This window comes from Felis catus, chromosome B4, assembly GCF_018350175.1.
Source record: "Felis catus isolate Fca126 chromosome B4, F.catus_Fca126_mat1.0, whole genome shotgun sequence".
Lineage (NCBI taxonomy): Eukaryota > Metazoa > Chordata > Mammalia > Carnivora > Felidae > Felis > Felis catus.
The window spans coordinates 35,423,105-35,450,300 of NC_058374.1; the positions used below are offsets into that span (position 1 = coordinate 35,423,105).

At 46.7% G+C, this 27,196-nt stretch overlaps 1 protein-coding gene and 1 pseudogene across 40 annotated transcripts in view; one reads left to right on the top strand and one right to left on the bottom strand.

Moving 5' to 3' along the window:
* Nucleotides 1-5,004: 5,004 nt before the first annotated feature.
* The window catches only part of CACNA1C (calcium voltage-gated channel subunit alpha1 C), a 753,388-nt gene continuing 731,196 nt past the window's right edge, over nucleotides 5,005-27,196 (bottom strand). For 36 of the 40 annotated variants that reach the window (XM_045061161.1, XM_045061164.1, XM_045061169.1 and 33 more), the window contains 8 exons: nucleotides 26,269-26,396; nucleotides 25,709-25,843; nucleotides 23,807-24,159; nucleotides 20,704-20,832; nucleotides 17,089-17,195; nucleotides 16,659-16,762; nucleotides 14,515-14,850; nucleotides 5,005-12,599 (listed from right to left, as the gene is read on the bottom strand). In XM_045061161.1, the coding sequence (XP_044917096.1) occupies nucleotides 12,297-12,599; nucleotides 14,515-14,850; nucleotides 16,659-16,762; nucleotides 17,089-17,195; nucleotides 20,704-20,832; nucleotides 23,807-24,159; nucleotides 25,709-25,843; nucleotides 26,269-26,396 (1,595 nt within the window). In that variant the 3' untranslated portion in view covers nucleotides 5,005-12,296. Of the gene's footprint in view, nucleotides 12,600-14,514; nucleotides 14,851-16,658; nucleotides 16,763-17,088; nucleotides 17,196-20,703; nucleotides 20,833-23,179; nucleotides 23,207-23,806; nucleotides 24,160-25,708; nucleotides 25,844-26,268; nucleotides 26,397-27,196 lie in introns of all 40 variants that reach the window. The other 4 variants (XM_045061160.1, XM_045061174.1, XM_045061171.1 and 1 more) reach the window with 1 other exon arrangement.
* On the top strand, nucleotides 18,457-19,591 carry LOC109501884 (annotated as a pseudogene).

The following is a 27,196-nucleotide window of genomic DNA, read 5'->3' on the forward strand; positions in this document are numbered from 1 at the left end:
AAGGCTAGTCATTGTAGCACTTATCTGCTTCTGTTGCAAAGGGATGCTCAGAATGACTTAGAGATTTTAGAATCTCAACTTCATTTGAATACTACCAGATTTCTCCATCCATGTTTCAAGGTCTCATTATTTCTGAATCAGTGTTCTTTCACTTAAGAAGCTTGTGAAGGCTGTGAATCCAACTGCTATTGTAATTCAACCACTTTCAAAGTTAAATTTGTGCTTGATATTCAGCAATATTAGTTATAAGAAATAAAATATTATAGTAGGACTGTGGTAAGAGCTTTCTGATTCTCAGGTTATGATCCTGAGCCTGTCTTTTTCTTCCCATAAGTAATGCAATGTACTTGGGAAAGTCAGTTCCACACCACAGTCCTTGTCATTACTACTGCCATAATAATAAATGCAGCAGCTACTTGGGCTCCCAAGGCATTAATTAATACATCATCATAGGTGGCAATTTTATTAACTGGGATGTCACTCTATGTCATGGATAACTGGCATCCAATTTCCACTAACAAAGAACTTAGTACTGCCCTCAGATGCTAATACATGACCAAACTCACTCTCAAATTCTATCGTTGAGAGTCTGTCTCTCCAGAACATTCTAGTATCAATTCTATATCAGGGTTCAATCAGGAGACAGACCCCACACCAGTAATTTGAATAGAAGAAATTTAATATAAAGAATTGTTGCTTATAAAAAGGGTTAGCTATCAAACTAGAAGAAAAAAGTAGCTACTATCTCTAGGGCTGAGGGAGAGTAGTTTAGGAAGGAACTAAGAACTTAGAAAAGCTCTCGTCACCACTCACCTCAAGGCTGATCCAGACATTCTTGGAGAGGCATGGCTGCTACAGGATCACACAGCCTGCTAGTGCTAAGGAAACTTGCCAGAGGGCATGGGTCAGGGAAGGTCCATAAACATGGCCTGTTGGGTGGTGGAGAAACCTGCTGGAGGTCATCAGCAGGCTGGAACTGGTGTGTAAAGGCTACTGAGATGACCAGTACCTAGCCTCCCACATACTGCTCCATGGCTATATGCCTAAACACACTGAATTGTGAAAGGAAGTCCTTTTATTTTGCAATGGACTTTCAGTGCCCTCTATTGACAAAGACTGTACTAAGCATTGAGCCAGCTGGCAAAGGAGAAATGTTTATGTGGTTGAACTCTAGTATCACAGAGCAGGGTAAAAAGCATAGGTTTAGTGCTCAGCAGCAATAAATTGATAACTGGCAAAGGGATGAATACATTTTATGTGTTTAATGGACAGCAAGAAGGTGATTATAGCTGGAAGTGAGTGGGATGGGACAATGGTGGGAAATGAGGTCTGAGAAGTAGAGGGGTAGGTGAAGCCAGATGCTTAAGGCTTTATAGATCATGGTAAAGACTTTGGATTTTAATCCAAATGTGATGAGAAAGCATTAGACAGTTGAGAGCAGGGATGTGATGTAATCTGATTTATTTAAAAAGGTCAGTCTGTGGACACTTGATTTTAGGAGCAAAAGTGGAGTTAAAGGAGGCTCTGTTTACCAAGTGCCAGCTAATCCATGCTCCATCTTCTTTAGGCTACACTCTCTTCTGGGTTCTAATCAGAGTGACCAAAGGTCTTCATTGGATGGACAACTAAGGGGCCAGAACTTCTTTACTCTCAAAAGTCCTAGTTATAGACAACATGCAATGTAGCCACCCTAATACTAACATATCTCAAATTCTCTCCTTTCCTGAGCACAAACCTGACATTTTAAGATTATTAGGTAGAATTTCTAGAGGTGACTGCCACTCATTGTTATGTTTGGAGAATGCCTGAAGTACAGGTAATTCATCAAGATCCTCTTCCTCAACACCTCAGAGTCTTCTCTTTCTTGTTCCTCCTATATCCTATCAGTCCCAACCCATTAGTCTGATCCCTGATGTAGAGTGCCGACATTCCTCTAACTTAAGATGCTCTAGAGAGGACTAGGGGAGAGTCCCACTGACAGTAGCTTGACTTTGAGGACTACCACACCTTCAAAGGAGTTTTCAGAAGAAGTCTTTCCGGTAGTCTTAGTCTGGAAGACTAAGAAGAAGAAACATAAGAAGATGTTTAAGATGGCAGCCATGTGTAGAAGGTCAAGCCATCTTTCATTTCTCACTGGATCTTAGAACAGAGGCCAGATCACTTGCTTAATCTGACTTCATTGCTTCCCTAGACAAATCAAAATTCCTAGGTGGGTGAAATAGAAGTTTGCCTCACGATGCCTCTGCTTCTGTTACCTAAACCTTTACCCTCTTGCATATTTTGTTGTACTTTCCTTTTTGTCTCCACTCTCCCTCCTCAGTGCTGACAACGATTGCTCCCATTTCCCATCAAAATCTGCTCTCAAATCTTTTACTTATATCCTCTAAGACCTTTGGTTTCCCCTGGGATGTAATGGAATGAAAGAAGCTTAAAAATTTTCCTCTCCCAGGGACCATGCATTTTATTTTTCAACGTTTTTATTTATTTTTGGGACAGAGAGAGACAGAGCATGAACGGGGGAGGGGCAGAGAGAGAGGGAGACACAGAATCGGAAACAGGCTCCAGGCTCTGAGCCATCAGCCCACGGGCTCGAACTCACGGACCGCGAGATCGTGACCTGGCTGAAGTCGGACGCTTAACCGACTGCACCACCCAGGCGCCCCGGGACCATGCATTTTAATAGAAATCAGTCTGATACCAGCAATTTGAAATGTTTGGTCTAAATAAGAACAACTCGGAGAGCTTGCTGAAATGCATATTGATGGGCTCCAACCTCAAAGTAGCTGATTTAATAGCTTTGAGATAAGGACAAGTTTGTGGGTAAAACAAGAATATGTGTTCTTTCTAAACAATTTTTTAAAGTTTATTTATTTATTTTTGAGAGAGAGAGAGAGAGAGAGAGAGAGAGAATGAGAGAGAGGCAGGGAGAGAGGAAGACAAAGAATCCCAAGCAGGCTCTGCACCAGCAATGCAGAGCCTGATGCGGGGCTCGAACACAGGAACCATGAGATCGTGACCTGAGCCAAAATTAAGAGTCAGTTGCTTAACTGACTGAGTCACGCAGGCACCCCAAGAATCTGTGTTCTAATCAAGTATCCCAAATGATTCTGCCAGGTGGTTCAGAAACCACACTTTGATAATACCTAAGTTAAAAAGAGGAGACACAAATGATAGAATTGCATGTGTCAGTTGTGAGAAGAGAAGGCTTTACTGAGTATCAAGAATTATGTCACACAGATAATGGTATTCAAATATATAACTATATTTTCTGATTCCGAAATTGTGTTACATAGAATCTCAGTGGAGCATCATTGAAACACTTGGGCTTAAATTGTCAACCTTTGTGATGGGGGATTTTGATGTTCTTTGAACTTCTCAAGAGTGCCAAATTCTGCCCTGCCTCTCCTCCCTGTGGGATTCCCCAGGAAATTATATACATGGCATTGTAGTCAGTTGGAAAGTAAATGTTACTCTATCATTAGCCAGAATAATGTCTGATAATGTACAACATAATGCTCTGTGAAGGCTGGATTGGAGCCCGTCATTTTGGCTCTTGGTGAGTTCAGAGTCTTCTGCTCCCCCACTTTTCACAGACTAATTCTTGGGCTAATATATCCCTATATGCTGTGAAGAGCAAGAGATTGAGGGACTGGTGAGCCACTTACCTGGCAAGCCATATGGAAACAAAGGGAGAAAAAAATAAGAGATAGAGATTTGTAGAAAGAATGCTTAGTTCTGCTCATTACATGGAGGTTAGAAAATTAAAGGACAAGAGGGAGTGTCATGTATGTATACTGATTTTTTTTTTTTACCATGCAGTAATTCAGCCCATTAGCAAGTGCAGCCCAGTTAATATCTAGTACCTAGATATCTAGTTGATATCTAGTATCTTTGTCCTCTTTCTTGTGAGGACAAAGGAAGAAATGGGCAGAAGTAGACCTGATATAGGAAGAGTGTTTGAAGGCCAGGCCAGGCTGAAGGAGCTGACACCAAATTATAAAGCAGAAGTGAGGCCCTGCACACATAAGGGATGCCTCAGTTTGGTGATGTGCTCCTACGGTTATGTTTAATTCCTGCCATGGGCTATCCCTCCACTCCTTTTACTCCCATTCAGGAAAGCATACAAAATGCAAAGCAGAGTAATTTCATTATAGGGTGAATCCTGAATCTATTCTCATTGGTTAAAGGTATCATTTACAAACTTTGGTGCTTTAATAATGACTGGATCTGCTGATGGGTTGTGACCTTGTGGGCAGGTCCCTGTGGAGTGTCCTCCCAGCCTGCTCTGGTAGCTACTGTCCCCAGCTCTTTCACTCCTCTGTTCTCCTCATAGGGCCCTAGACTTCAGAGCTTAGGGTATGGGTGATGGGCTAGGGAGGAGGGAGGCTCTGGAGAAGTAGGGAAGTTGGTTGATGTCCTTTAATTCCTAAAATGGACTTGAACATCCAACGGTGGGAGGGTTTCTGTTGTTATAATTGTATTCAACTAAGACACATGGATTTCTGGGACAAATTATTTTTACACAGGGAATTATTCTGGAAGCTTTGTCAGAGCCAGTTTAATAATAAAACAGAACCCAAAAAAAAGAACCTTGAATTTTTAATCTTTAATATACATAATCTGATCTTCCCCTCCCTCCTTCTTTTCTCCCTTCCCTCCCTCCTCCCTTCTTCCCTTCATTCATTCAAAACCAATTTTATGCCTTTCCAAATATCGTGGGGGGGAGGGGGGGAAGCTGCTCTTCTGTTTTGTGGATTATCCATTCAATTCCTCCTATTCTCTTTCCTTGTCAACTTTGTTTTTCTGTTAACGTTTTCATTGGAAGGAGTGAATAAATTGCTGAAATAAGGTTAAAGATTATCATCGGATTCAGATTTCACATGTTTTCCCAGCCCCCACCCTCTGGAGGTTCTGAGAGGGTAATCTGGCAGTTAAGTGTATTTTTGTAACCTGTAGGAAACACAAGAAGAGGAAGGATGTGGAAGATACGATAAAACCAGTGTAGACATTGTTAAGAAATTTATTTGCAATTCTTGTTTTTTGTTTTTTTGTTTGTTTTTTAAATAACATCATTCCTTAGATAAAAATGCAATCTTACAGGAATATACATAGCGTCTCACACAGAGATGACCCTGAAGCTCTTCTCGAAAGGTTACCCCTTCTAGATTCCCTGGCCTTTCTCAAGGGCGAGAAGGCGCAGCAGGCGAGGCCTTTGACAACGGGATTAGTTGATGATTACAAACTGTACAACAGTATTTACAATAGTAAGACTGTGAAGTCGTGGAGCCTGGAGAGGAGGGGTGTGCAGGGGTGTGGGGGGTGGTGACAGGCAGTGGGATGACGATGGAGGCACCGTTCATCTTTCTGTGATGCTCTGAGAACAAGCATGATACAAATTGGTTCGGGCCTGAGCAAGAGGACATGAGGAGAGGGGGGTGTATCTGGAGCCTCTTATGTGGACGGAAATTTTGCTTGGCAGCTCTAGGGTATTAAAACAAGATGATTATGAGAGTAACAGACATTCCAGTGCTTCATCAGCTGGGGACCCACCACCCAATTTCTTAACAAACTTGTGTGTTTTTCCACAGGTTGCTCTCAACTACTACCATCACAGATTTGTCCAAATTTGTTTATGCCTTTGATACCCACAGCCTATTTGGTGCTAGACCTCATTCCCATGAGGCTCTAGGAGAACAGCATATGTTCTGGGCAGGGCAGAAAGCGGCTATGGGGTAGTGCATAATCTAGTTGAGAAACCAAGAGATGGATTCCAAACATGGGGGAATGGGATGCAGCTTGATGCATGGGTGGTGTGATGTGTGCAAGCAGAAAAGAGCCCATAGCATTTGGGTCACTGGAGTTGCCTTACAAAGGAGCCCTTTGCACAAGGTTGTTTGTTTACCGTCTACCCTTGATTCCCAAGTTTTTTTTTTAAGCTTTAATGTAGTTTCCCCATGTTGGGAAATCTTTGGGGGAGGGGGCTTGGTACAGGATGCAGTGACCTGTCCTCTTTTGTTCCTCCTTGACTCTACAGAAGGGAACCTTCTCTTCTCTTCCTTCCTGGTTGCAGGCTCAGGAGAGACTTCATGCAGGGGGTCTGAAACCTGCAGCCCTCAGCATCCCTTGGCAGTGACTCAGTGCTGACGCTGGTGCCCACTCACCCTCATCTTCCTCATTCCTCTGCTTATACACTCCGGGGCTCCAAGAATATCAGAACAAGAGTTCTTCAGGCTTAAACTGAAAATAGGAACCATCCTATTTCCACAGCTCTTCACATAGAAATTACCCTCCCTTAAGATGTACAACCTTTTCCATCAAGAGACTTTTCTGATAATGATCTAGGTGAAACATTTTCTTATGTATGAAGTACATGAGTGATTTTTGGATGGCAAATTTGTAGTAAATGTCTGATTTATGGTAGATTAAATGTCATGCTGCCCTTTCTAGGAACCTTATGAAAGTCATTAGATTCTGGGAAATGGGGTGTATGGGATGTCCCCCAAAAGAGAGTATATAGCTGTGGAGAGGCCAGCATCTGATCTGAAGGGAGAATATTTGGTGATGTAACATTTGAAGCTTTTGTTTAATTTTCTCGTCTTTGTCTTGTCTTTCTTAATTTGGTAGAGATTTAGGGGATTTTTGTGGACAGTCCCAACTCTGACTCTGCTCTCAGTGTTGAATAGATTTGTTCAACTCAGCTCAATATATCCTTCTGGCAATCTCTAATTCCCTTTCAGAGACCCATCAAAAGGCTTTTCTAGAATACTGGAGAGCCAAAGGGCCAAAGGGTCTATACCACTGCATCTGCTGTGGAGCAAGACTCTTAAAATCATGTGAGGGAAAAGTCTTGATTTTAGAAGTAGTAGTATTTCTCAATATAGATAAATAATATTTAGTTCACAGTAATAATAGGTTCAGATGACACTATTTCTACCCAAGGAAGTTATTCTGGTTCTCTCTCCATTTCTCTCTACACAGTGCTCAGTCCTCTGGGAGGACAATATCATGTGTGCAGAGCTCAACCCCTTCACTAGCACCTGTTCCTTAAGGAAGTGTGTGTGTGTGTGTGTGTGTGTGGTGTTCAAATATCTCCCCAACCATGTGGAAGTCTGGCAGAAACCACCTGTTCTATTGGTATCTGGCTTCAAAGCAAAGTTTCATTGCTTTGAAATAAAAAAAATAAAGTTAAAACCAGAACTAGTTTCACAAAGAAACTATGTAAGAATCTGCACATTGGACTCCTCTCAACTCTTCTGTTGACTAGACTGGGAGGTGGGGAGAAGGAAAAAGGGGGGTTGGGCAGGAAGCTGGAATAGAGAGAATGGCTTGGGGAATGGAAAAGAGGCCCTCTCTCTCCCTGACAGTTGTAGGACACTTCGTTCCCTTGTCTCCTTTCCTTGTGTCTCCTCAGAGGGAGCTGATGGGGAACATGGATGTGGTGACCAGGAGCTTCGCCGTGAGTGACATTAGGCCTCCCTTCATACCTTCCAACTGACTAGAGTCAGTTTCAGGTGGCATACTGGCTAATACAAGGGGAGGGACACCAGCAGAGAGGAAAGATAGTGTGGCAGATACCCCACATCTAGCCAAATAGTTTGGGAAAACAATGCCAGATGGAAACTTTAGTTTTCTCTTTTTCTAAAGTTGATCCTTGAGGCATCAGCCTCTCCCCTGTTCTTGCCATTGTGGGTGGTTGAACTGGACACTTCTTTCCATAAAATGGGGACAGATGCATAAAGAGTCAAGACATACCCTTTGTTTTGGCCCATTTCCCTTCCTGTTCTCTCTGTGCCAATACTTTCCCCTGACCAGAGCTATGTCTTTTTTTGTTTATTTTTTTTGTTTATTTTTATTTTATTTATTATTATTTTTTTTTTACTAACTTGGGGCTTAAATGAGTCTTCTCGAAACCAGATTGCCCTTTTCTGGTCTCTTTGCTAAATAGTTTTTCTTAGACAATGATACTTCATTTTTTTTTCTAGGTCCCTCAGGATTGAGATGCTTTCATCCTCCTTAGTAACATTTATAATTGTACTTTGATGAGGCTAAAAACCTGACTACCAGGGTTATTTTGTATGCCTGAACTAGGTTCTTGCTACATATCTTGACATTTAGGAATGATGGGCATATATCAACGGGCTTCTATGAAACCCTTTTGATACCTTCCAAACTCTTCATTTTCAGGGTGTTCTTATTTCTCAGAAAGATATTACTTAGGCATTGAAAGGTACACTTCTCCTGTGGTTGCCTTATTATCTTTAAGTGAATGATCAGGAAAAGTTCTGGAAGGAAAATGGCTGTGAGAAAATGATAGCTTCTCTCCAGACAAGCCCCTGAGATTTGGAAGCAGCGTCATAGGATAAAGACAGAGTAAGGAAGCCTTGTTCCTTTGTCCTTGGACCTCCCAGTCAGAGGGCAGCCTGTCAGACTTAGAAGGTGAGGGGAGGGACTATAACTAATTGCCTGTGAAGCAAAGCAGAGAAAAATTCATGGATCAAGCCAAAATCTAGGAAAATATTCTTCTCTTTCTGCTCAAGACCAAAAAGAACTTTCTAGAAACAGACAGAAAGGAGACAACTGAAAATCACACACATGACTACTAAAAAGCCAAAGTGTGGAAATAAAAGAGTCTGGGCCATTCAGAGGACAAATAAAAATCGCGTTCACCGCCCCCAGAACTTACATTGCACTTCTTCAAGTCCTGTTGGTCCTCAGCCATTAGCAGCTTTCTCCTGCCACTTAAGCGTTCTTAGAAGATTTGACAATTATGTTTTACAAGGTCATGGGGTAAGTTCTGCTCTAGGTGGAGGGTAAACATCTAATGGACGAGGTTCAGGATTTCATGACTGATTTAACCAGTCTGTCATGATGACAAGTATCTTATGTCAGCCCTTTACCAATTGACCATGAGGTCATGCCAGAAAGACTCATGGCTTTAGACAGGGAACTCCCATATGAAACTCCTTTCCTTCATAGAGGCATAGGGCCAGATGCCCTTGTCACTGCTGACATTGTCCCTATAGGGTGCAAGGCTAGCTGGTCTTCTGACAGAGATGACTATAAAGAAGAAGGGACCTTGTAGGCATGAGTGGTGAAGGGTAAGGGGCATACTTAGGTACGGCCCTGGGGGTAGCTGGCATGAGCCCGGCCTGCAGCCGGCTAATGAGATTTGGTGATGCAGAAGAAGTCTAAAAGGAAAAAAGCAGCAGGAAGTCTGAGTGTGTATGTTGTGTGTGTGTTTGTGTGCATGTAGTCAATTAAGATTCCAAATTTCTATCCAGGGACCAAACGTACAGCAAGAACCAGGTATTAATCCAAAAGGGCTCCCCTCTCCATCATAATTAAAATATTAGCAGCACAGTGGCAGACATCTTGGGAAACTAGACAAAGGATGACACCTAATTTCTAGAAGGCCTTCACAGCACTGAAAACAAACCAAAAATGTTTGGATGGGTTGGGCTTGGAGAAACAGGAAGAAACCCTCCTGCTTCTAGACAGTAAGTTAACCTGGGAGTATCTGGCACATTTCTCCACTTTTTCATGAATCAGTCCTTGAAAGTGAAATTCATCTTCATTGGGGTAGTGGACTTTCTCCAACTTTAATTTCTAGGCTGCTCATATAAGGGCTGAGAGCACACTGGGACCAGAAGACATTCAATGAGTAAATCCTGGATGAATGGTTTGGTCCTGTTTTCCCCAAATCACTTCCTTTTCAACCATCATTGTTGAACTCTATTTGAAGGAAACAGCACCAATAGGATGATGTTCTAGGTAGACACAAACGGGCATAAGAGATGCTCCCACAAAGTCTCTGGTTCCACTATCACTGTGAACTCCTGACACGTCCTCCCCAGTCCTGGTCCCTTCCATGGCTGCCACACACACGAGGGTGGGTCTGGAAGAAATCCTGCTCCAGAGAGGAAGAGATGAAGTGAATAAGACAGAGCTGACGTTTGGATGGACAAAGATTTTTACCTGGTTGCTGTTCTCTGGCCCCTGCCGTCTGAGTTTGGGTAGAGCAGTTGCCAGGGGGAGGACTCCCTTCCCTCCAACCAGCCCGACTCTAGTTCCATCCTCTCAAGTCAGTATACACTTTCCTGAGGAAACCACTGAGGAAAGTTTGTGCGGTGAAAGTGAACAGAAAAGCCAGCCACTTCTCCCATGGGGGACGTTGACGCCAGCCTGGTGATGTCCCCTCATGGTGAAGGAGTGTCCCTAGAGAAAGTCCATATCAGAGAACTGGAGCAGAGTGGATAGAACGAAGACAGGAATAAGACATGTCCTGGTCTCTCAAAGCAAGATGTAGTACGAATATACTTATATAGTTTTGGAAAAATTGAGGGAAATGGAAGCGAACACAAGATATGCAAAACAGTAATGTCCAAACCTGTTTGTGGATCGCGGGGTAATGATTTATACTGGTGATACCTTTGCTCATTGTAAAAATTAAAAGAATATTCGTTCCCTTTCCCCCAACCACATATAGAAAAGCACTTCAGAGTTCAAGGGTAAAGCTTGTCACACTTCAAATACAAAATGATTTACTTACATGCAGCAAAATATACAAGAAGTGAATTCAAAAACAAACTTAATTCAATTCATTATATTCGCTTGGCACAATTGCAATTCAGTTTTAAAAAAATATTTGTAAAATACTGAAACTGACCTGAATTCAAGTATAACAGTTTCTTCAACAGAAACATTATCAATGCAATAAAACATTACACGGAATATATCGAAGCAAAACGCCTTCTTGAGTTTTTCCCTTAAATTTCTGTTTTTTTTTAAATACAGCTTTAATGCCAACACAACTCACAATTGTATTTTTAAAATGAATATTATTGCATTGTTTTTGCATATCTTGTGGGACAGAAAATGCAAAGAGTTACTGATTCCCGTTTCAGAAGCAGAGACAGTGGTTTGTTTTTGCTTTCAAATGGCCCCAGATTCAGATCTCCCCACAGTTAGACCAGAAAGGGGGAGCGACACACTCATTCACGCATGGGCGCACTGCATGGGTGCACATACACACGTAGGACATGTGCCCAGACAACCCACTACACACACACACACGTAGCACACACACTCACAGAGACTCTCTCATCCGTGCTTCCGCTCTCTGGCACCCACGGATACACCCAGCATTAAAAAGAACCCAACTCAATCACCCATATGTGCAAGACCACATCAAGTGCATTACTTTAAATTATAAAACCAAACCCCAAAAATTGTTGTTACTACCTACGGAAATTATAACAAATTATTGCGCATACACAATGGCTGGTAAAACTCGGACTACAGCGGCTCCACAGAACCCACCGTAGAAAAAGAAAACCACAATCGTTTAAATAATACAGTAAAACCAAACCCGATTTACATTTGCAAAAGTGAAAACAGTAAGGTGGGTGGCTACAAAGCTTTGTAAACACTTCTTCCTCCCCTCCCCCTGGGAAAACAAAATGAAAATAAAAACCAAAAAAACGAAAACTGCAACATGCTGTCAAGAAATATGTCAAATCACAAAACAAAAGAGCGCTCAACAGAAGCTCAGCACCACCTCGTCGCGTCAAGAACTGGCTGCCCCTTCCCTGGCAGGCAGCGCCAGCTGCCCCTTCCCGCCAACACAGGCCCAGCCGCCATTCTGGAGCTGGAGCCCAGGGCAGGCTAGGTGAGCCTGACGCAGACGAGTGGGCGTGGCCGGGGCCTTGGCGGTGAGGCTGCCACGCGCCCCCCCGCCAGCCGCTCCGGGTTCCCGAGCTCCTGCAGCCTCTTGCTGTTCCTCCTCCCTCTCTGGGATGGGGCTGGGTCCTCGCTGAAGTCCTACCCCTGCTTCCTTCTGCAAATCCACAGGGCCCTGGCTCTATGGAGACAGTGAGGCTCATACAGAATATGTGCAAAATGATTTTTTTTTTTTTTTTTTTTTTTTTTACAAGCAAAGTTGACACCCGTTTGACATAGGGTCCTTTTGGTGAGGGCTACCGCAGGAAGCTGAGGTTCTCTTTCATGCCCGGAGGCGAGGGCAGACGTCTCTTCTCTTGCTCTCCCTCCCTGATTCTTCCACTCCTCCTCACCACTCTACCTCTGTGCACACAACACAAACTGGGATTGCTGCCTTCCATGCCCCCCGAAAAACTGGCTCTCCACCACCACCCAACTCTGCGTCTTGTCCCAACGAAATGAATGAAGACGCTGTTCCGGTTAACTCCAGGTCACGAGAACAGTGAGGCACTTCTGAAACGAACCCATTAGGAACATTGAAACAAATAAAAAACCCAGCGTCTCCCCAGCCCTAGCTACTACAGGCTGCCGACGTGGGCTCTGCTGTCCTGGAGCTCCTCCTCGCTCTTCCGACACGCCAGGGTGGGCGCGCAGGTCTCGCCCTCTTGGCCCTCTGCTCTGTCCTGCCCTGGGTCCCTGCAGTTAACGAAAGGTAGTAGGGTGCCATTGGGGCTCTGCTGGGCGCCCCCACTGAGGATGTTGTCTGCGGCGTTCTCCATCTCCTCTATGGTCATGTCACAGGCGTCAGCCAGCTCCTGGGTTGTGACCTCAATAAACTTGGGATCTTGAGCAAACTGCCCCAGTCCTTCTGAAATCAAGACCTGAAGCGGGAAGGGAGGACCATGAAGAAGAACCAAAGAGGAACATTATTCCTGGAGCTTGACTCTTCTCTTTAGGGCTAGGGCAAGGGGCGTATAATTGGTAACTTTGGGAAGTGTGTGTGTGTGTGTGTGTGTGTGTAGGGGTGCTCACAGGAAAGGAGTGGACACAGAGCATTGCCCAAAGGAATCAGGGGTGCGTAGGTTGGAGGGGAGATGTTTTGGCTGGGGCACTCAAAAACTGTTGTCAAACACATGAGAACTCAACTTACAGAGGGGGCCAGAGGGGTGCTGCTGGGCCGTTGTCTAAGGTAGAACCCAGCCCACCCTGTCTTTTCTCCTCCCTGCCACCCCCACATGCCTGTCATATTATTCTTGCCAAGAAACCTTCATCCTCCTTTTGTGAAACTTGTTAACCTTTTGTTACCTTGTGCCCCTTGCCTATTGCTGGCTGGCTGCCTCTGTGGGAGAGGATTGTGGGGAGGTGTGCAGAATGGCATGTCTGCACCTGCTTCTGTTCCCGCTCCAAAGGCCAGCAGGTGATCCCAGAGCTGCTCCCTCTTTCCTAAAGGCTGCTTTAGTGACTGGCTCTGAGCCAAGGGGAAGGGATTCATAATGAAGCCTGGAATGCCTTCCTCCCAGTTCCATTTGTCCTGCTCCTCACCCCATCACTCTTTATTTCCTCTCCTGCTTAAGTTTTCTTCAGAGCTCCCACCCTGTGGGACATGCCACACACATGTTTATTTATTGTCTGTGTCTCCTCACCACAGCATGAGCTCATGAGAGCAAAAACTGGTGTCTCAGCTATATCCCCGCACTTAGAACAGAGCCTGCACATGGACGGCACTCAATGGAAATCTGTGAACTGAATGAGGGATAATCAAGGTCAAGTGAAGAACAGGGCTTCGGAGCTGGAAGTGACCTTAGAGGTCATCTGGTTTAACTCTCCACCTCCTGCACAACAGCCTGACGACTGGATGGGCGGTGTCTCTGCCTGCATGTGTCCAGTGATGGTGGGCTCACCCCTTTATAGGAAAGCCCTCCTCATTTGGGAAAAGCTCTGTTGGAAAGGTCTTCCTCATGTGACCTTGAATCCGTTCACCTGGAAGGTTGATCTGCCGCTCCAGGACTGCACTTAAGAGCCCCTGCCCAGGACATGAGGGGCCTCACAGGTTTGAGATGCCTATCGTGGCCTCCTAGGCTGTCCCCCCTCCAGGTTTGCTTCCCTAGTTCCCCCGACAGTTCTCATAGGAAATGGCATTTAGGGACCCTGCCAACCCCTTGCTGTGTTCCCCTTTGGGCTTGTTCCAATTTGTCACAGTCCCCCAAAATGTGGTGCCAGGAGTGCATTAGCTGCTCTGGCCAGGGCAGAGCATGGAGGAGCCGGAAGCATTCTTGTTCTAGAACAGTGATTCTCACCCCTGGCTGTGCATTAGAATCATCAAAGGGCTTTAAAAAATATCCATTTAATGTGTCCTAGGTTTCTGAATCTCCTGGGTTATTCTAATGAGCCCCAGGCTCGAGAACCACAGATACTGATACTGAACAAACCCAGCCCAGGCCCACATTTGCATCTGGAGCCCTCAGAGCTCACCACTGGCTGTAAATTGGTGCCTGGGGCCCTGCTTGGGGTTCACTGGCCTGTGGCAGGGTTATGTTGCTCAGTACTTTCTCCTCCTACAGCAGGCCCGGCCCAAGCGGAAGACTATAGCGTCTTGTGTGATCACCATTTTCTGCACACCATGCCCTTCTTCAGTGGACCCTGGGAGTCAGGGTCTTTCTGGCCAAGAAACTCGACATCCACTCTACTTGGGAAAGGACCAGATCCTCCCTTCTCCATTCTTCATGCAAAGCCCCCTTGCTGCCCTCAGCCTTTCCTTCCTCCTGTCTGCCTGCTGTGCAGCTCCGGGTCACTTACCGCTTCTACCAGGCTGCTGGCACTGCCGTGGAACTGCCTGCCCTGGGCCCCAGCCTGGCCGGGCACAGTGAGGGACACTGGCCGGGCTCTCCGGATGGTGCTGCCACCTCCACCACAGGGTGTGGGCTCCCCAGACCAGGAGCTGCAGTGGATGGACGGGAAGCTGCTGTTGAGTTTCTCGTTGGATTCGGCACCCTCCAGCCGCAGGGTGGGGATAGGCTGTGGGGGCCAGCCTCGGCTGCCTGGAGTGGCTGGTGGGGTGGCACAGGGCCTGGGGGATGTGCTGGGGGAATGGCTTCTCTGGAGGAGGGGGCTCAGGCCTGCCACCGCCAATGCCTGCGGACACACAAGGAACACGGGTTATTGGAAGCAGTCAGGCCTCTGCCTATTCCTAGCAGCTGTTGTTCCCAGCGAGCTCCATCTACCTGGAGCCCACATCCATCATTTTCAGCCCTCTGAATCCCACCCCCCCCCCCCCGCCCATCACGACCCAGTGCTCATGTCTGCCACCCTAAAATATATTCTGTGATCATGTCCGTCTGCAGTGATCGCCTTCTCCTCCAAATCCAGAAAGTTGCAAAGGAGTGGAATCAAGCTCGTCTGCCTTTCAGCACTGGCCCTATCACCAGTCAGCAGTGAATTCTTTTGCTTTTGGTTTTCTCGTGAGCAGTCTACCAGGAATGCTGCCCTCATCAGCTCTAAAACCAGAACACGAATGCCCTCTATCTACCTATCTTGCAGGGTTGATGTGAGGTTCAAGTGCAATATGGTCTGTGAAGCACCATAAAGTGCTAGAAAAAAAATCAGTGCTTATTGTTTTAATTTTTACAATTAGGCTATTAAGAATGTCCTGCTGATCCTTAGCTCAGCTTGTCTCTGAGCTGTTGTTCAAATCTTACACTGTGCTGTGATTAGACTATTTACATATTGTATCCTCTGACCTCCATGTCACCACCACAACAATTTCTCTGAGTGGAAGTGTCCATGGGAGAGTGTGCAGTGGGAAAGCCCAGACGGAGAGGAAGAGGAAAGGGAACATGGCAGTGGGTTGGAGGGTAGTGGAAAGGCATGAAGGGGGGAGTGTAAATAAAGCAGAGGTTCCTAACCTCATGATAAGAATAGATGGGTGAAACGAACTTCTAGAAATCTTTTTAAATAGCACATGCAGTGTCCCCCCCGCCTGCCTCCCCTGCCCACAGCTCTTGATGGTGTCCAGCCTGGGTCCCTGGTTCCCTGGAGATCTGAGGGAAGTATAAGGCTATGCTCAATACTCCAGAAAGCCCAGTGGAAATCATATGTATGCTGGCAATGCCACATCGGCTAAGCAAAACAGTGGATACTTTGAGCCGAAATCATATCAACTTAGCTGAGCCACAATGGCCATCTTTTGCACATTATAAGTTTTGATTGGCAGTTGAGTGCCTTTGGGTATTAAAAGAAATCATCTAATGCATGGGCCTGTGGTGAGGGAGTATACAATTTGAGAGGTAAAAACTTTAGGAAATTTAGACCCTAATTTGCCCAGAAGTAAGAGACTGGCCTTTGGTTCTTTGAGGTTTGCATTATTTCTAAGATCCTGAGATTATGTTGGACATTGGTGTCTCGGATTTCACTGACTCAGTTGGAGTCAGCCATGCCAAGAGATACTTCAACTGTCAAATCTCTCTGGACCTGCCTTCCTTGAATATCAGTCTCCTCCTGACCATGTTGCTGGCAGAATCTTTGATCATTTCTATGTTTTGGTGTATCTTGCAACTCTGTATAAGTACATCTATAAGTAACGCTATGTAAGTACATCCGCCTGAGTGCTCTGTAGTGTAAGCCAATGTCTGTGGAGGGAACATCTGCACCATTGTAGGAAGAAAGATGAGGCAGAATCCTGGCACTGCTGATCCTTTGGGACCACATGAGGAGCTCCTGTTCACCAGTATTTGCTACATCTCCACCCTGGGAACTGACACCCCTTGTTAACGTTCTCACTTGTGTGGACAAGTGCCCTCATCGGGGGCTGTTAGGGCCAGGGGTTGGGACTATGAGTGGTCAAGACAGGGAAGACTGAATGGTGTCTTGGGATTTGCCATAATCATGGGGGTTTTGTAGCCTGTGGGGTGATGGCCAGTGACATATCTGAAAGTCTGGGCTACCTGATGATGAACCAGATGCAAGGGCAGGACTGTCTTCTGAGAGATGTCTCCCCCTTGATTCTTCTGTCGCTTCAGACATTCCAGGTGGAAGGAGGCCCTTCGACCTACAAAGCCAGCCATAGAACTGTGATCAGCACAGGGAAAGGGGACACAGACCTGTGAGGCTCATACCTTGGGAGGTGTAGAAGCCATGTTAGTGGCCCTTGGATCACCTTCTCTCTACCATTTGGCTCCCATATCAGGTAGCATATGGTCAAGTTCCACCCAACAAGCCCTGCCCTTAGAATCCTGTCTCATCACTGGGCAGCCACTGTGTGGGAGTTGTCTGAGCCAGGCCATGGCAGTTTCTCAGCCACCTGAATGCCTGACCAGTCATCTGGGGGGTGATACCTGGCTGGTCACATCTGGAGTGAGAGGTGTGAGTATTCACCTAGTGAGGCAGAGCGGAGGAAGCCCCTCTTTGGAGATTGCCGGATATCTCTCTTGTCCTCCTCCGGTGGTGTTAATTGCCGATTTTCATCATCCTGATAGGAGAGCCTGGAACAGAGAACTCCTGGAGCTTATTCCGGGAGGCTGAGAAGTTCCACCCCATAGGGACAGCTGCCACCCCTGAAGGCAGTTTGCTTTCTCCCTTAGCGAAGGGAACTCCCACTTTTTGCTCTCCTAAAGGTTTGGCGAAGGGGCAGCAGGAATTCCCCCCCCACCCCCCACCCCCCACCCCCCAAGGCTGGGCCTGGCTCTCTGGCGTCACAGATGTTTCCAGCTCCTCATACACGGTCTGTCTGCTCATGAGCCTTGCATTTCTGATTTGAGGCAGTGGAGGCGATCTTGAGTCAAAGTTGGTGAGAAAGTTGGAAAACAATTTTTGGCCCACAAGATTCTTTCCAGGAACAGCCTAGGCTCCGCTGTTTACATATGTGGGTGCTATTTATCATGAGTACTCCCAATTTCAGCCAAAACTTCTCTCCTTCCCCTAATTTTTCCCTGGCCTGCCCACCCTTCATCATCAGGACACAAAAGTGGTTACCTATGGCAAACACCCAGTCATCTAGTCAGTGACCAGCAGAGCTGTAAGAGGCCTTAGGGGGCATCTACTCAATGGCTTCTAAGCCTTTTTGATGGAGAGTCACAATAAGAAATATACTGCTTGTGGTCCCATATACATAGACACACCTAAATGAACTCGCCTTCTGGAACCATACTTACCTTTATTGCATGCATTGCTCTCTGGTGGCTTCTATGCTACTTTAGTCTATTCTATTTCATCAAACAATGTCAGCTGCAATCCACTAAGTTGATTTCACAGTCCCCAGTGGGAGCAGCCTGCAGTCCAAGAAGACAGGTGCATTCTAACCCCTTCATTTTACAGACAAGGCCACCGACTCTGTTCCTGCTGTGTGACTCCACATGCTTCGAGGGCAGAGACTGTGCTGCCTTCCCTGCTCCTAGCACACTGCCCTTGAGCCTTTGTAGATATGCAAGAAAATTTCTGACTGAAAACCTCCAAGCCTTTCCTCTCATTTTTGACATGGTGAACTCATCCTATTATATTCTCTTCTATCCAAATTGTACCCACTCTTGAAGACCCAGCTTCTGTTTGATCTTGTGCAAGGAGGCTGTTATGGTCACCTTGACCCAGACCTTCTCTGAATGTCTATCCCCCTCATTGCTTGTACCACTCTGTGAACAAGTAGTTAGAAAATCTCCATGTTATCTCCCTCTTCTGAGATCTTAACTAGTTTGTAAAATATCCTTGAGTGCGGAGGCCGGTTTATTCATGCTCTAGCAGAGTGCCTGGATGCACCAAGCACTCAGTAAGAGCCAAAACGGAAGGACGCATATGCTTTTACTGATTTCTAGGGTATGTGGCCATGTGAAAATTTGCAGTCTCTACAAATCAAAAGGCTAAGGGGCCGGTCCTTCTTTTAGGGAAGTTACTAAAATAATGCATCTTAAACTTTTTGAATGCAATCACAGTCATAAATACATTTTATGAGACTCAGTACACACATTAAACAAGTATTTCACTAAATAATACCTTTGTGACATTGGATACACTATTATCTATTGTCTTATTCTAACCTATTCTATGCTATTGTGTACTATGTTATTCTTTATTTTAAAATGCTGATCTTGGTCTGGCTTTCTGGAGCCTGGGGAAGTTTCTGGAGGCAGATACAGAGTTGCTTTTTGTGTTTCTTCATTGATTCCAGGATCCTCTGGTCTTCAGCCCCCTGGAAGAGACCATGTTGAGACTGGAGAAGAGGCTGCCTGGAGCTGCTGAGCCTGCTGGGCCAGACAGACAATAAAGGGCCAGCAGGAAAATGTACCAAGACTAAGAACCCAGCATGGGCATCAGCTAAAGTGGATAAACTCCAGCCTTCAGAAGGCTTCAGCCTCTAAAAACTCTGGGGAGAATCTAGCAGTTAGTGGCTGATAAAGTCAGGGCCAGAAAGCTGACTAGACAAAGGTGTGGATGTGATGTTCAGCATTGGAGAGCTTTAAGCACAGTCCTAGCAGACAGCGTGCTGGGATGATGTTACAACTACCAGGCCCAGAACTTCCTTCCAGTCCTGAAGCTGGAGGAAGAAGCCTTCTACCATAGCAACTGCAAAGAGCCAGACATCAAAGCACTTGTGAGGCCTGTGAAAGAGGCTGACTCAGACTATACATAGGTTGAAAAAAACAATCCCTGTTATGACCCATCCAGCAAAGAAGAGAGCCCCAAATGGTCCAGGGTGGATGTGCAGTTTGTTTGGATGAGGAAGAATTTCAGTATCCTGGCTGAGCTCAAAACCCATCACCAAGCTCACAAAGCCACTGGAGACCCCTTAAAAGAGATGGCTCTCTTCACTCGCCAAAGACTCAACTCAGCCCTGACCTGAGAGGAGTTTGATTTTATTTTGAGCCTAGAGAAAAAGGAAACAAGTTAACTGGGACACTGTTGCTGGAATGGGCAAGACATTACTCCAAAGAAGTTAAGCTTTTATAAGACAAAAGACGGTGTGATGAGGCTTGCATGTTATGTTCACCTGGGCTCATGTCCATAGGTGGTTTTCATGTGCCCTTTCCCTTTCTTTCTTCTTTCTTTCTTCTTTCTTTCTTTCTTTCTTTCTTTCTTTCTTTCTTTCTTTCCTTTTTCTCTTTCTTTCTTTCTTTCTTTCTTTCTTTCTTTCTTTCTCTTCTTTCCTTCCTTTCCTTTCCTTCCTTTCTTTTTCTTTCTAAAGATTTTATTTTTTAGTAACCTCTACACCCAACGTGGGGCTTGAACTCATGACCCCGAGGTCAAGAGTTGCATGCTTTTCCAATTGAGCCAGCCAGGTGCCCCTCATGTACCTTTTCCAATAAAACATTAATATATAAAAAAGTATCGATCATAACTAAGTAAATGTCACAACCCTCGAATGGGTCTGGACTTGTAGTTAAAAAACGCTTCTCTTAAAAAATTCAAACCATAAGAGACTCTTAAGGACTGAGAACAAACTAAGGGTAGATGGGGGCTGAGTGATAGGGGAAAGTGGATGATGGGAAGGGAGGAGGGCACTTGTTGGGATGAGCACTGGGTGTTGTATGGAAACCAATCTGATAATAAATTATATTAAAAATTCCAGCACTGACAAAAATCTTGGCCACTGTTTGCCAGCAGTGCCCTCTGCTGGGTAGCTTTATTATAAGAAGCTTCATGAACATTTATTTGTCAATACATGTATGTGTGTACTGAGTCTCACTCCAAAGTATGTTTATGACAGTTTGTTTCAGTAAAAAAAGTTTATGAAACAATGTTTTAAAGTTTTCCTGAAAGTATTGCATCACAAGAAAAGCTAAGCTAACTGGGGGATAGTGTGCATGTGTGTGTGTCGGGGATGGGGTGGGGTGGGTGGAGACACATACATCCATCTCCCTAATGAGGTGACAGATGCTTTAGGCATCTTCTGATATATGATCTCCTCCTCCCCAAGTCATGCCCAGAGGAGGGATTTCAGGGAGCTTCCCTTTACCCCCAGACCCTTTCCTGCACATGGGCTAGCCTGGGGGCAGAGCTCACATCTCTGTGGAGATCAGGCTGGGCTCGCTGCAGTACTCAGTGTCTTCACTTATCTTCACGTCATAGGTCTCGTCCTGAGAGACCTCCTCCTGACACACCATGGCTATCTGGCTCTCCCGGGAGTGGCACCTGAAGTGTCCAAGATGGAGAAATAAAGTCAGAAACTGCTAATCCCCACCATTCCTTCAGCAGGTGAGGCGGCACACATTGCACATGCACTTATTCACATGTGCAATGCACTCACACAGGGAACACGCACGCACACACACACACGTGCACACACACTCACACAAAACTGCTGTGGCCTCTTCTTCCTGCAGTCGCTGACAAAGCCGCGGAGCCATGGAAGCAGTAAGATTAGAGATAGAATTCCACATGGAACAAGCATCTCTGGGGTAGGATCCAAGGAGATCTGAGTTCTGACCCCAATTCAGTTGCCCTTTGGCATAAGTCACTAGCTCACCACATGCCTCAGTATCCCTATCAATAAAATTGAACATATGCCCTGCTTGACTCAGAAACTTGTTGGGAGTAACAAATGAAGTAACAGATGAGATGGTGTTTTGAAAGGTAGAAAGGACCAGCTTTTAAAACAGGGTCCTGGACTGTTCTATACAGGTCGGCATGGGCCTGCGCAAGGGCTGTCCTCTCCTTCTGCTAGAGACAGCTGGGGCTTTGGGTGCTAGTTGGGCAGAGCTGGGAAGTTCCTGGTGTCACATTTTGACATGGCTTTGGGTTTGTCATTGGCTCCTTGGAGTGAAGGCACGGAGAAGAAGCCTCACATAGGGGGGTTTGTTGTCCTGGGCAGTGAGCTTGACTCCCTGCTGAGCTTGAGATCCTCCCACACCAGGATGTACCTTGGATTATTTTGTTTTCCCTCCAGACCAGGATCTTTTGCTCATTTGGTCATGTCTTCTTAGCTCTGGTCCAGGTGTTCTCTCTTTTCCTGTCTGTGCCTCACTCAGTACCTCCCTCCATCTTTCTTCCTATAGTTCCTGAATGCTGGGGCCCACTTTACTCATGGAGGCATCAGGGAAATATCCCAGTTTATTTTCTCAGGGCTCAGTGATGGATTGGCATCTTAGATTTGACCCTGAGCCAGTGGGCTGTGTGCAATTCAGGAAGCTACCATTCCTGGGTACCTACCTGGTTCTCTGGAGAAGGCCCTAACAGATGGCTGCCCACCCCACAGTAAGGACAGGTGAAATGTTGAAGGCTCTTGATGGAGTGGGAAGAGAGATATGTGAAAGGAGCTTTGGTGAGGCATGATGGGATGAGCTGGAGATGGAGAATGGCAGCAGGCAGGCAACACCACTTCTTGGGGGCCACTGTGTGCAAGACATGCTGGCCTGTCCCCATCAAAAGTAAGGCTAGTCCTGGGGCCACTGCACTTAGCCTTGAGCTGCAAGATGAAGGATGAGGCCCCAGAGCTACAACCTCGGTTAAGTTGTTCCTCCTCACCAAGCTGAAGCATACTGCCTTGAGTGTTGTTTACTGTGTTGGGAAGGGAGGAAGCTGATGTTTAGAGAGCACTTACTACATGCTAGGCATTGTGCTAGGTGCTTTGCATGTACCATAATCATTGATAGATGTATCTGTGGGGAGAGGAAGACAATCCCCTGATGTCTCTCCTATCTCCTCTCTAAAAACCACTCTCCCTTCATTTAATATGGAACACAGTTTGGAAAATACCCTTTGAAGGGGGTATTAGTTTACACTGAGAAGCTAATGATGGACACAATGAGCCTTCATTAAGAAGAGGTTTTGGTAAGGGGAGCAAGGGAGAAAATGGCACTAAGACTGAGTCCCTGAAGGTTGTAGAAGGGGAAGAGGTTTGCAGAAAAGGGAGGGGCCACCAAGACAGTCATGGGTCAGCCACTTAAACTTTGATATTCCTCTGTACAAAGCTAACCCTTTCACATCAGCATACAAAATCCAGTGCCAAGCACACTGCCCTGCACATAGAAGGCATCAGTATACATCTCTTGAGCAGGACTCACCCAACACTGCTTTTGGGTGGTTTAACCAGCCAGGCTTCCAGGCAGTAAGGTTTGACTTGGCTGTCATCAACACTGTTAAATGCCCAGGCCACGTAGGCTTACATGGAGCCATTTGAAAATGGGTGGTAAGAACAGAAGTGAAAACCAGGGGGCAGGTATGCTGTCTCCTTAGATGAAAGCAGCTTCAGGACACTTGTCCAGAAAGACACTCACACTTCACGATTATTTTCTAAGTTTGCAAGCAGGAGGGATCTGCCCAAGAACATGGCATGCTGGGGATCTTCCTGGCCTGCTGTGGTGGGGAGGCCGTCCTGCTCTGGAAGAGCAGCTCAACTAAGGGTGAAGTGGCAAGATGTGGGGGCATGTTCCCACCCACCCGGCCTTGGGTACCCGGAGCTGTTGACAGAAAAAGCGGGGAGACCCTCTAAGCCCAGGTTGTGCTTCCTGAGGCCCAGAGCATGAAAGTAGGCACCTACCGTCCCAGCACATCATAGCAATGTGTCCTGGAGCACCAGGGAGCAGAGGGTGGGGAGAAAAGCATGCGTCAGGAGGTGGGAGATCAGTCAAACTACCAGGAATGATCCTACACTGGGGCAGAATGAGCAAGTGCTACCGTGAAGGGCCTCCTGACACCAAAATGCCCCTCCCAAGAGGGTTGAGAAGGACATAAAGAAAAGATGGTAGCTCCGTTCCCATCTTAACTGAGCCAAAGGCCAGGTTTAGGCAGACTTGGGAAAGGCCAGGGGAACAGAGTCTACTGTGGAGCCAGAATGCCGACATCCCAGGGATCAGGGGCTGGAGCTCCTCTGCTTGGTTAGCATGAGAAAGCACAGGAGGCTCTGTCCACAAGTGTGCATCTCAGGACACTTGTTGGGCAGTGGGGCCATGGTGCCTTCTCCCGAGGGTGGCTGCCACATATAATCAAGGGCAAGATTGGGAAGCAGCATTTGCCTATCTCTTGATGGGCTCTGGGGCAGCAGCCTCCATCCCAGCTTGAGGGGTGAGTGGTAGGCCTGGGGGCCAAACTCTCCCCCCATCCACTCTGGGCTGGAGTGTGTGGGGCCCCTGTGCATGGGCCCTGGATGCCCCACCCTCCTGCTTACCTCTTGGAGCTGAGCTTCCATGCTGCCTCCTGTACCCGGACAGCAGGAGACAAGGGGGGCCCATGGCCCTCCACGGTGCTGACTGCGCTGGGGTAGCCAGCGGGACGGGGGAAGCGGCCCAGGGCAGTGTTGTTGGCATTGTTGATGTTGGCGTTGGAGCCAGTGGACGAGTAGCTGCTGGGGGTGAAGGTGGAGTCCACCAGTTTCTCGTGGGATGGCGACTCGGTGTCGCCTTGGCTGTTACCCGCCTTGTTGATGTGCAGTGGGCGCTGGGTGGTGAAGGTCTGGGGGAAGGCGCTCCGGCCGTCGCTTTGGTAGTAGCTGACGTGGTTGCCGAACAGGCCACCGGCCCTCTGTAGGCAAGACGGGAGGGGTGGGTGGAGGAGAAAGCCCCCTCAGCTACCTCTCCTTCTCAGCGAAGGCACGGAAGGTTGTCCGCCTTCCAGAGAGCACAACCACGCCGGGCAGCACATGGCAAATGGGGAACTCTTCACCTGCGTGGCCTGGTGGTTTGAGAGGGAGGGACCCAGAGAGTCCCCTCTGAAACCACTGGGGGGAACAGTGAGGGACAGGACCTCTTGCAGAACCAGTCAGGCAGGGAGGCTGCTCCCCTGGGACTTTCTAATGAACCCCACGAGGAGTTTCAAGGACCAGTGTAGGATGGCAATCCTTAATTGCAGCCAGTGCTTGGCTTGGCGGCTGTGAGGCACGGTGAGGGCTGAGGGGTGGGGAAAGAGACCAGGGGATTCTAACAAGAATTTTTTAAATGGAGATCCAAATGGCTCACTGAGCTAGAAACCATGTTGGCGAAATGGTTTTGAAAATAAGGATGACACATTGACTCCATTAATTATATCATGGCTTTCTCTCCCCTGGGAGGTTCTTAGAGATTTCAAATCAGGACCCAATGTTTTTTCCTAACACTTTTTTCTTGTCCTGGGTGAGTGGGAAAGTAGCTATCTGCAAGTTGATCTGTGGGGTCTTGCTGGGGCAGTGTTATCATGGTGCTGAGTCCCTGAGGCCATTCAGTGATGGACATTTCACAGTGATGAAGATGAGGATGGTGATGACAGGGTAGCCACAAGGAGGGCAAGCTCCTCCCGGTGACTCCATAGCCCAGGACCCCTGTGTGGTCCCCCTGTGGGAGCTGGAAGGGACAGTTGTGAGCATGGCCCCATTGCAATGGTGGTCAGTAGTTTCTCCCTCACTTGGGAAGGGTTTTAGCCAAGTACCTCAGGGCTTAGGCATGGGCCACAATGAATGGAGAGAGCAGGACCCAAGAGTTCTACTATCCTGGCAGAGTCAGGTTTGGTTTTCACTTCTAAAACTGACACTCAGCCTTCATATCCAGGATGGGAGAGGGAAGGAAGGCTGGAGGGGATTTTTGTGACCTGGAGAACACATGCTTTATCTCAAGAGGATAATTGCCACTTGGCTCCACTCCTCTGCTACCACGTGGGAACATAAGCCAGATTTTCTGATTTTTTTTAAAGAGAAGCCAGAGGTCTAGATTTTTATTTGAATGTGCTGAATTTCCAAATGTCGGCAAACAAAATAGGTCTGCAGATTAGATGAAGCCCAAGAGCCACCATTTGCAACTTCTAATGTAGAAGTTTCTCCTAGGAAACATTTCCCTTAAGAAAAGGGCTCCTCCCCTCTTTCTCCAAGAGCCAGTGACACTCTGTAAGCTGCCATGTCCTGGGAGCCCAGCCTTGAGATGGAGTCAGCCTTGGAAAACATGCAGGGATAGGAAACAGTTGACTGGGAAGAGCTTGGAATCTGCCTTAGAGCTCAGGGCTTTCTCCCTGGATTTTCTTAGCAGAAAAGGTGAAGCCAGCCCACCTTCTTACTTCAAACCAAACTTTAAAAAGATAAGAGAGTGCTCCTATGGCATCCACCTACCCTGAAGATGTCATCTTCGGAGGCAGCAGACACAGCCTCCTTCATGGCCTTGTCCAGCTCCTCCTCAGCTGTCAGATCTCCAGAGATGGCCCGTCGGATCTCAGGCCCAATGTCATGCAGCGTGCGCAAGCCAGCCTGAAACCCAGAGGGGCACCCAGCCACCTGACCCACCTGCCTCTCCACAAGGCAGGTGAGCCTGAGAGGGTTTATCTGTGTGTGCTAACTGGGGATGTGGTTCGGGACCTCTCTTGTCTGCCCCAGAGTGGAAGAATCCATTTCTCCACCCAGGAAGGATAAAGGGCTGCTCCAGAACTTCAGCAGAGCTCCATAGAGCTCTGGGGAGCTGTGAAGCGGGCAGGACTGTGGAGGGCAGGGTGTGTGGGAAGCAGTATGTAGCCCCTTCACACACCCACCTGTAGAAAGGTTGGAACTCTCAGAAAGTTTCCTTCTGAAGGGACCTGGCCTCCAGCCCACTGATGACAGATTTAAGCCCTAGCCAGAGGTTGGAAGAAGGTGACCAGGCCCTTCCTTAGGGTGTGGACCCCCCCCTCACCCCTCACCTGCAAGGACAGGGCATTCCTTTGGGAAGGCTTGCCCACAAGGCCCTGCTCTTTGCGCTTCTTGAATTTCCGGAAGTACTCTTGGATCAGGAAAGTAGCATAAAACTTGCCAACGGTGACCTCATCATCTGAGATGTGAGAAAAAAAGGACAGAAGGGAGATAAATGGGGGGATTCAGTTGGGCTTCATTAACTTTTTTCAGCATCCAAACTTTCTTAAGTTTTTTAAATTTAATTTTTTAAAAAGAGGTAGTCTATTAACATGGTTCAAAAGGCAAAAATATACTAAAAGGTATACAGTGAAAACTTTTTTACCACCCCTCCCCCATCTGCCTAGTTACCACCTTTTAATAAATAACCTTTCTCAAATTAGTTTATTTTTCCAAAAAGTCTTTCTGCAAATGCTTTCTGAAAATAAGCAAATATATTCTTATCCCATCTTTTTTTTTTTACACTAGAAGTAGCCTATTGTCAAAATTATTTCCCACCTTGTTTTTTTTTTTAAAGTTAAAAAAATGTATAAAAAACTTTAGTGGTGCCTGGGTGGCTCAGTCGGTTAAGCGTCCGACTTCAGCTCAGGTCACAATCTTGCAGTTTGCGAGTTCAAGCCCCACATCGGGCTCTGTGCTGACAGCTCATAGCCTGAAACCTGCTTTGCATTCTGTGTCTCCCTCTCTCTCTGCTCCTCCCTAACTCATGCTCTGTCTCTCTCTCAAAAATAAACATTAAAAAAATTAAAAAAAACTTAGCTTATATTGCTAACTCATTTTTATTGGATTCTAAAAAATTTTTAGATGTTTGCTTTTGAGAGAGAAAGTGCAAGTTGGGGAGGGGCAGAGAGAGGGGGATTGAAGATCTGAAGCAGGCTCTGCACTGACAGTAGAGAGCTTGATGCAGGGCTAGAACTCACAAACCATGAGATCATGACT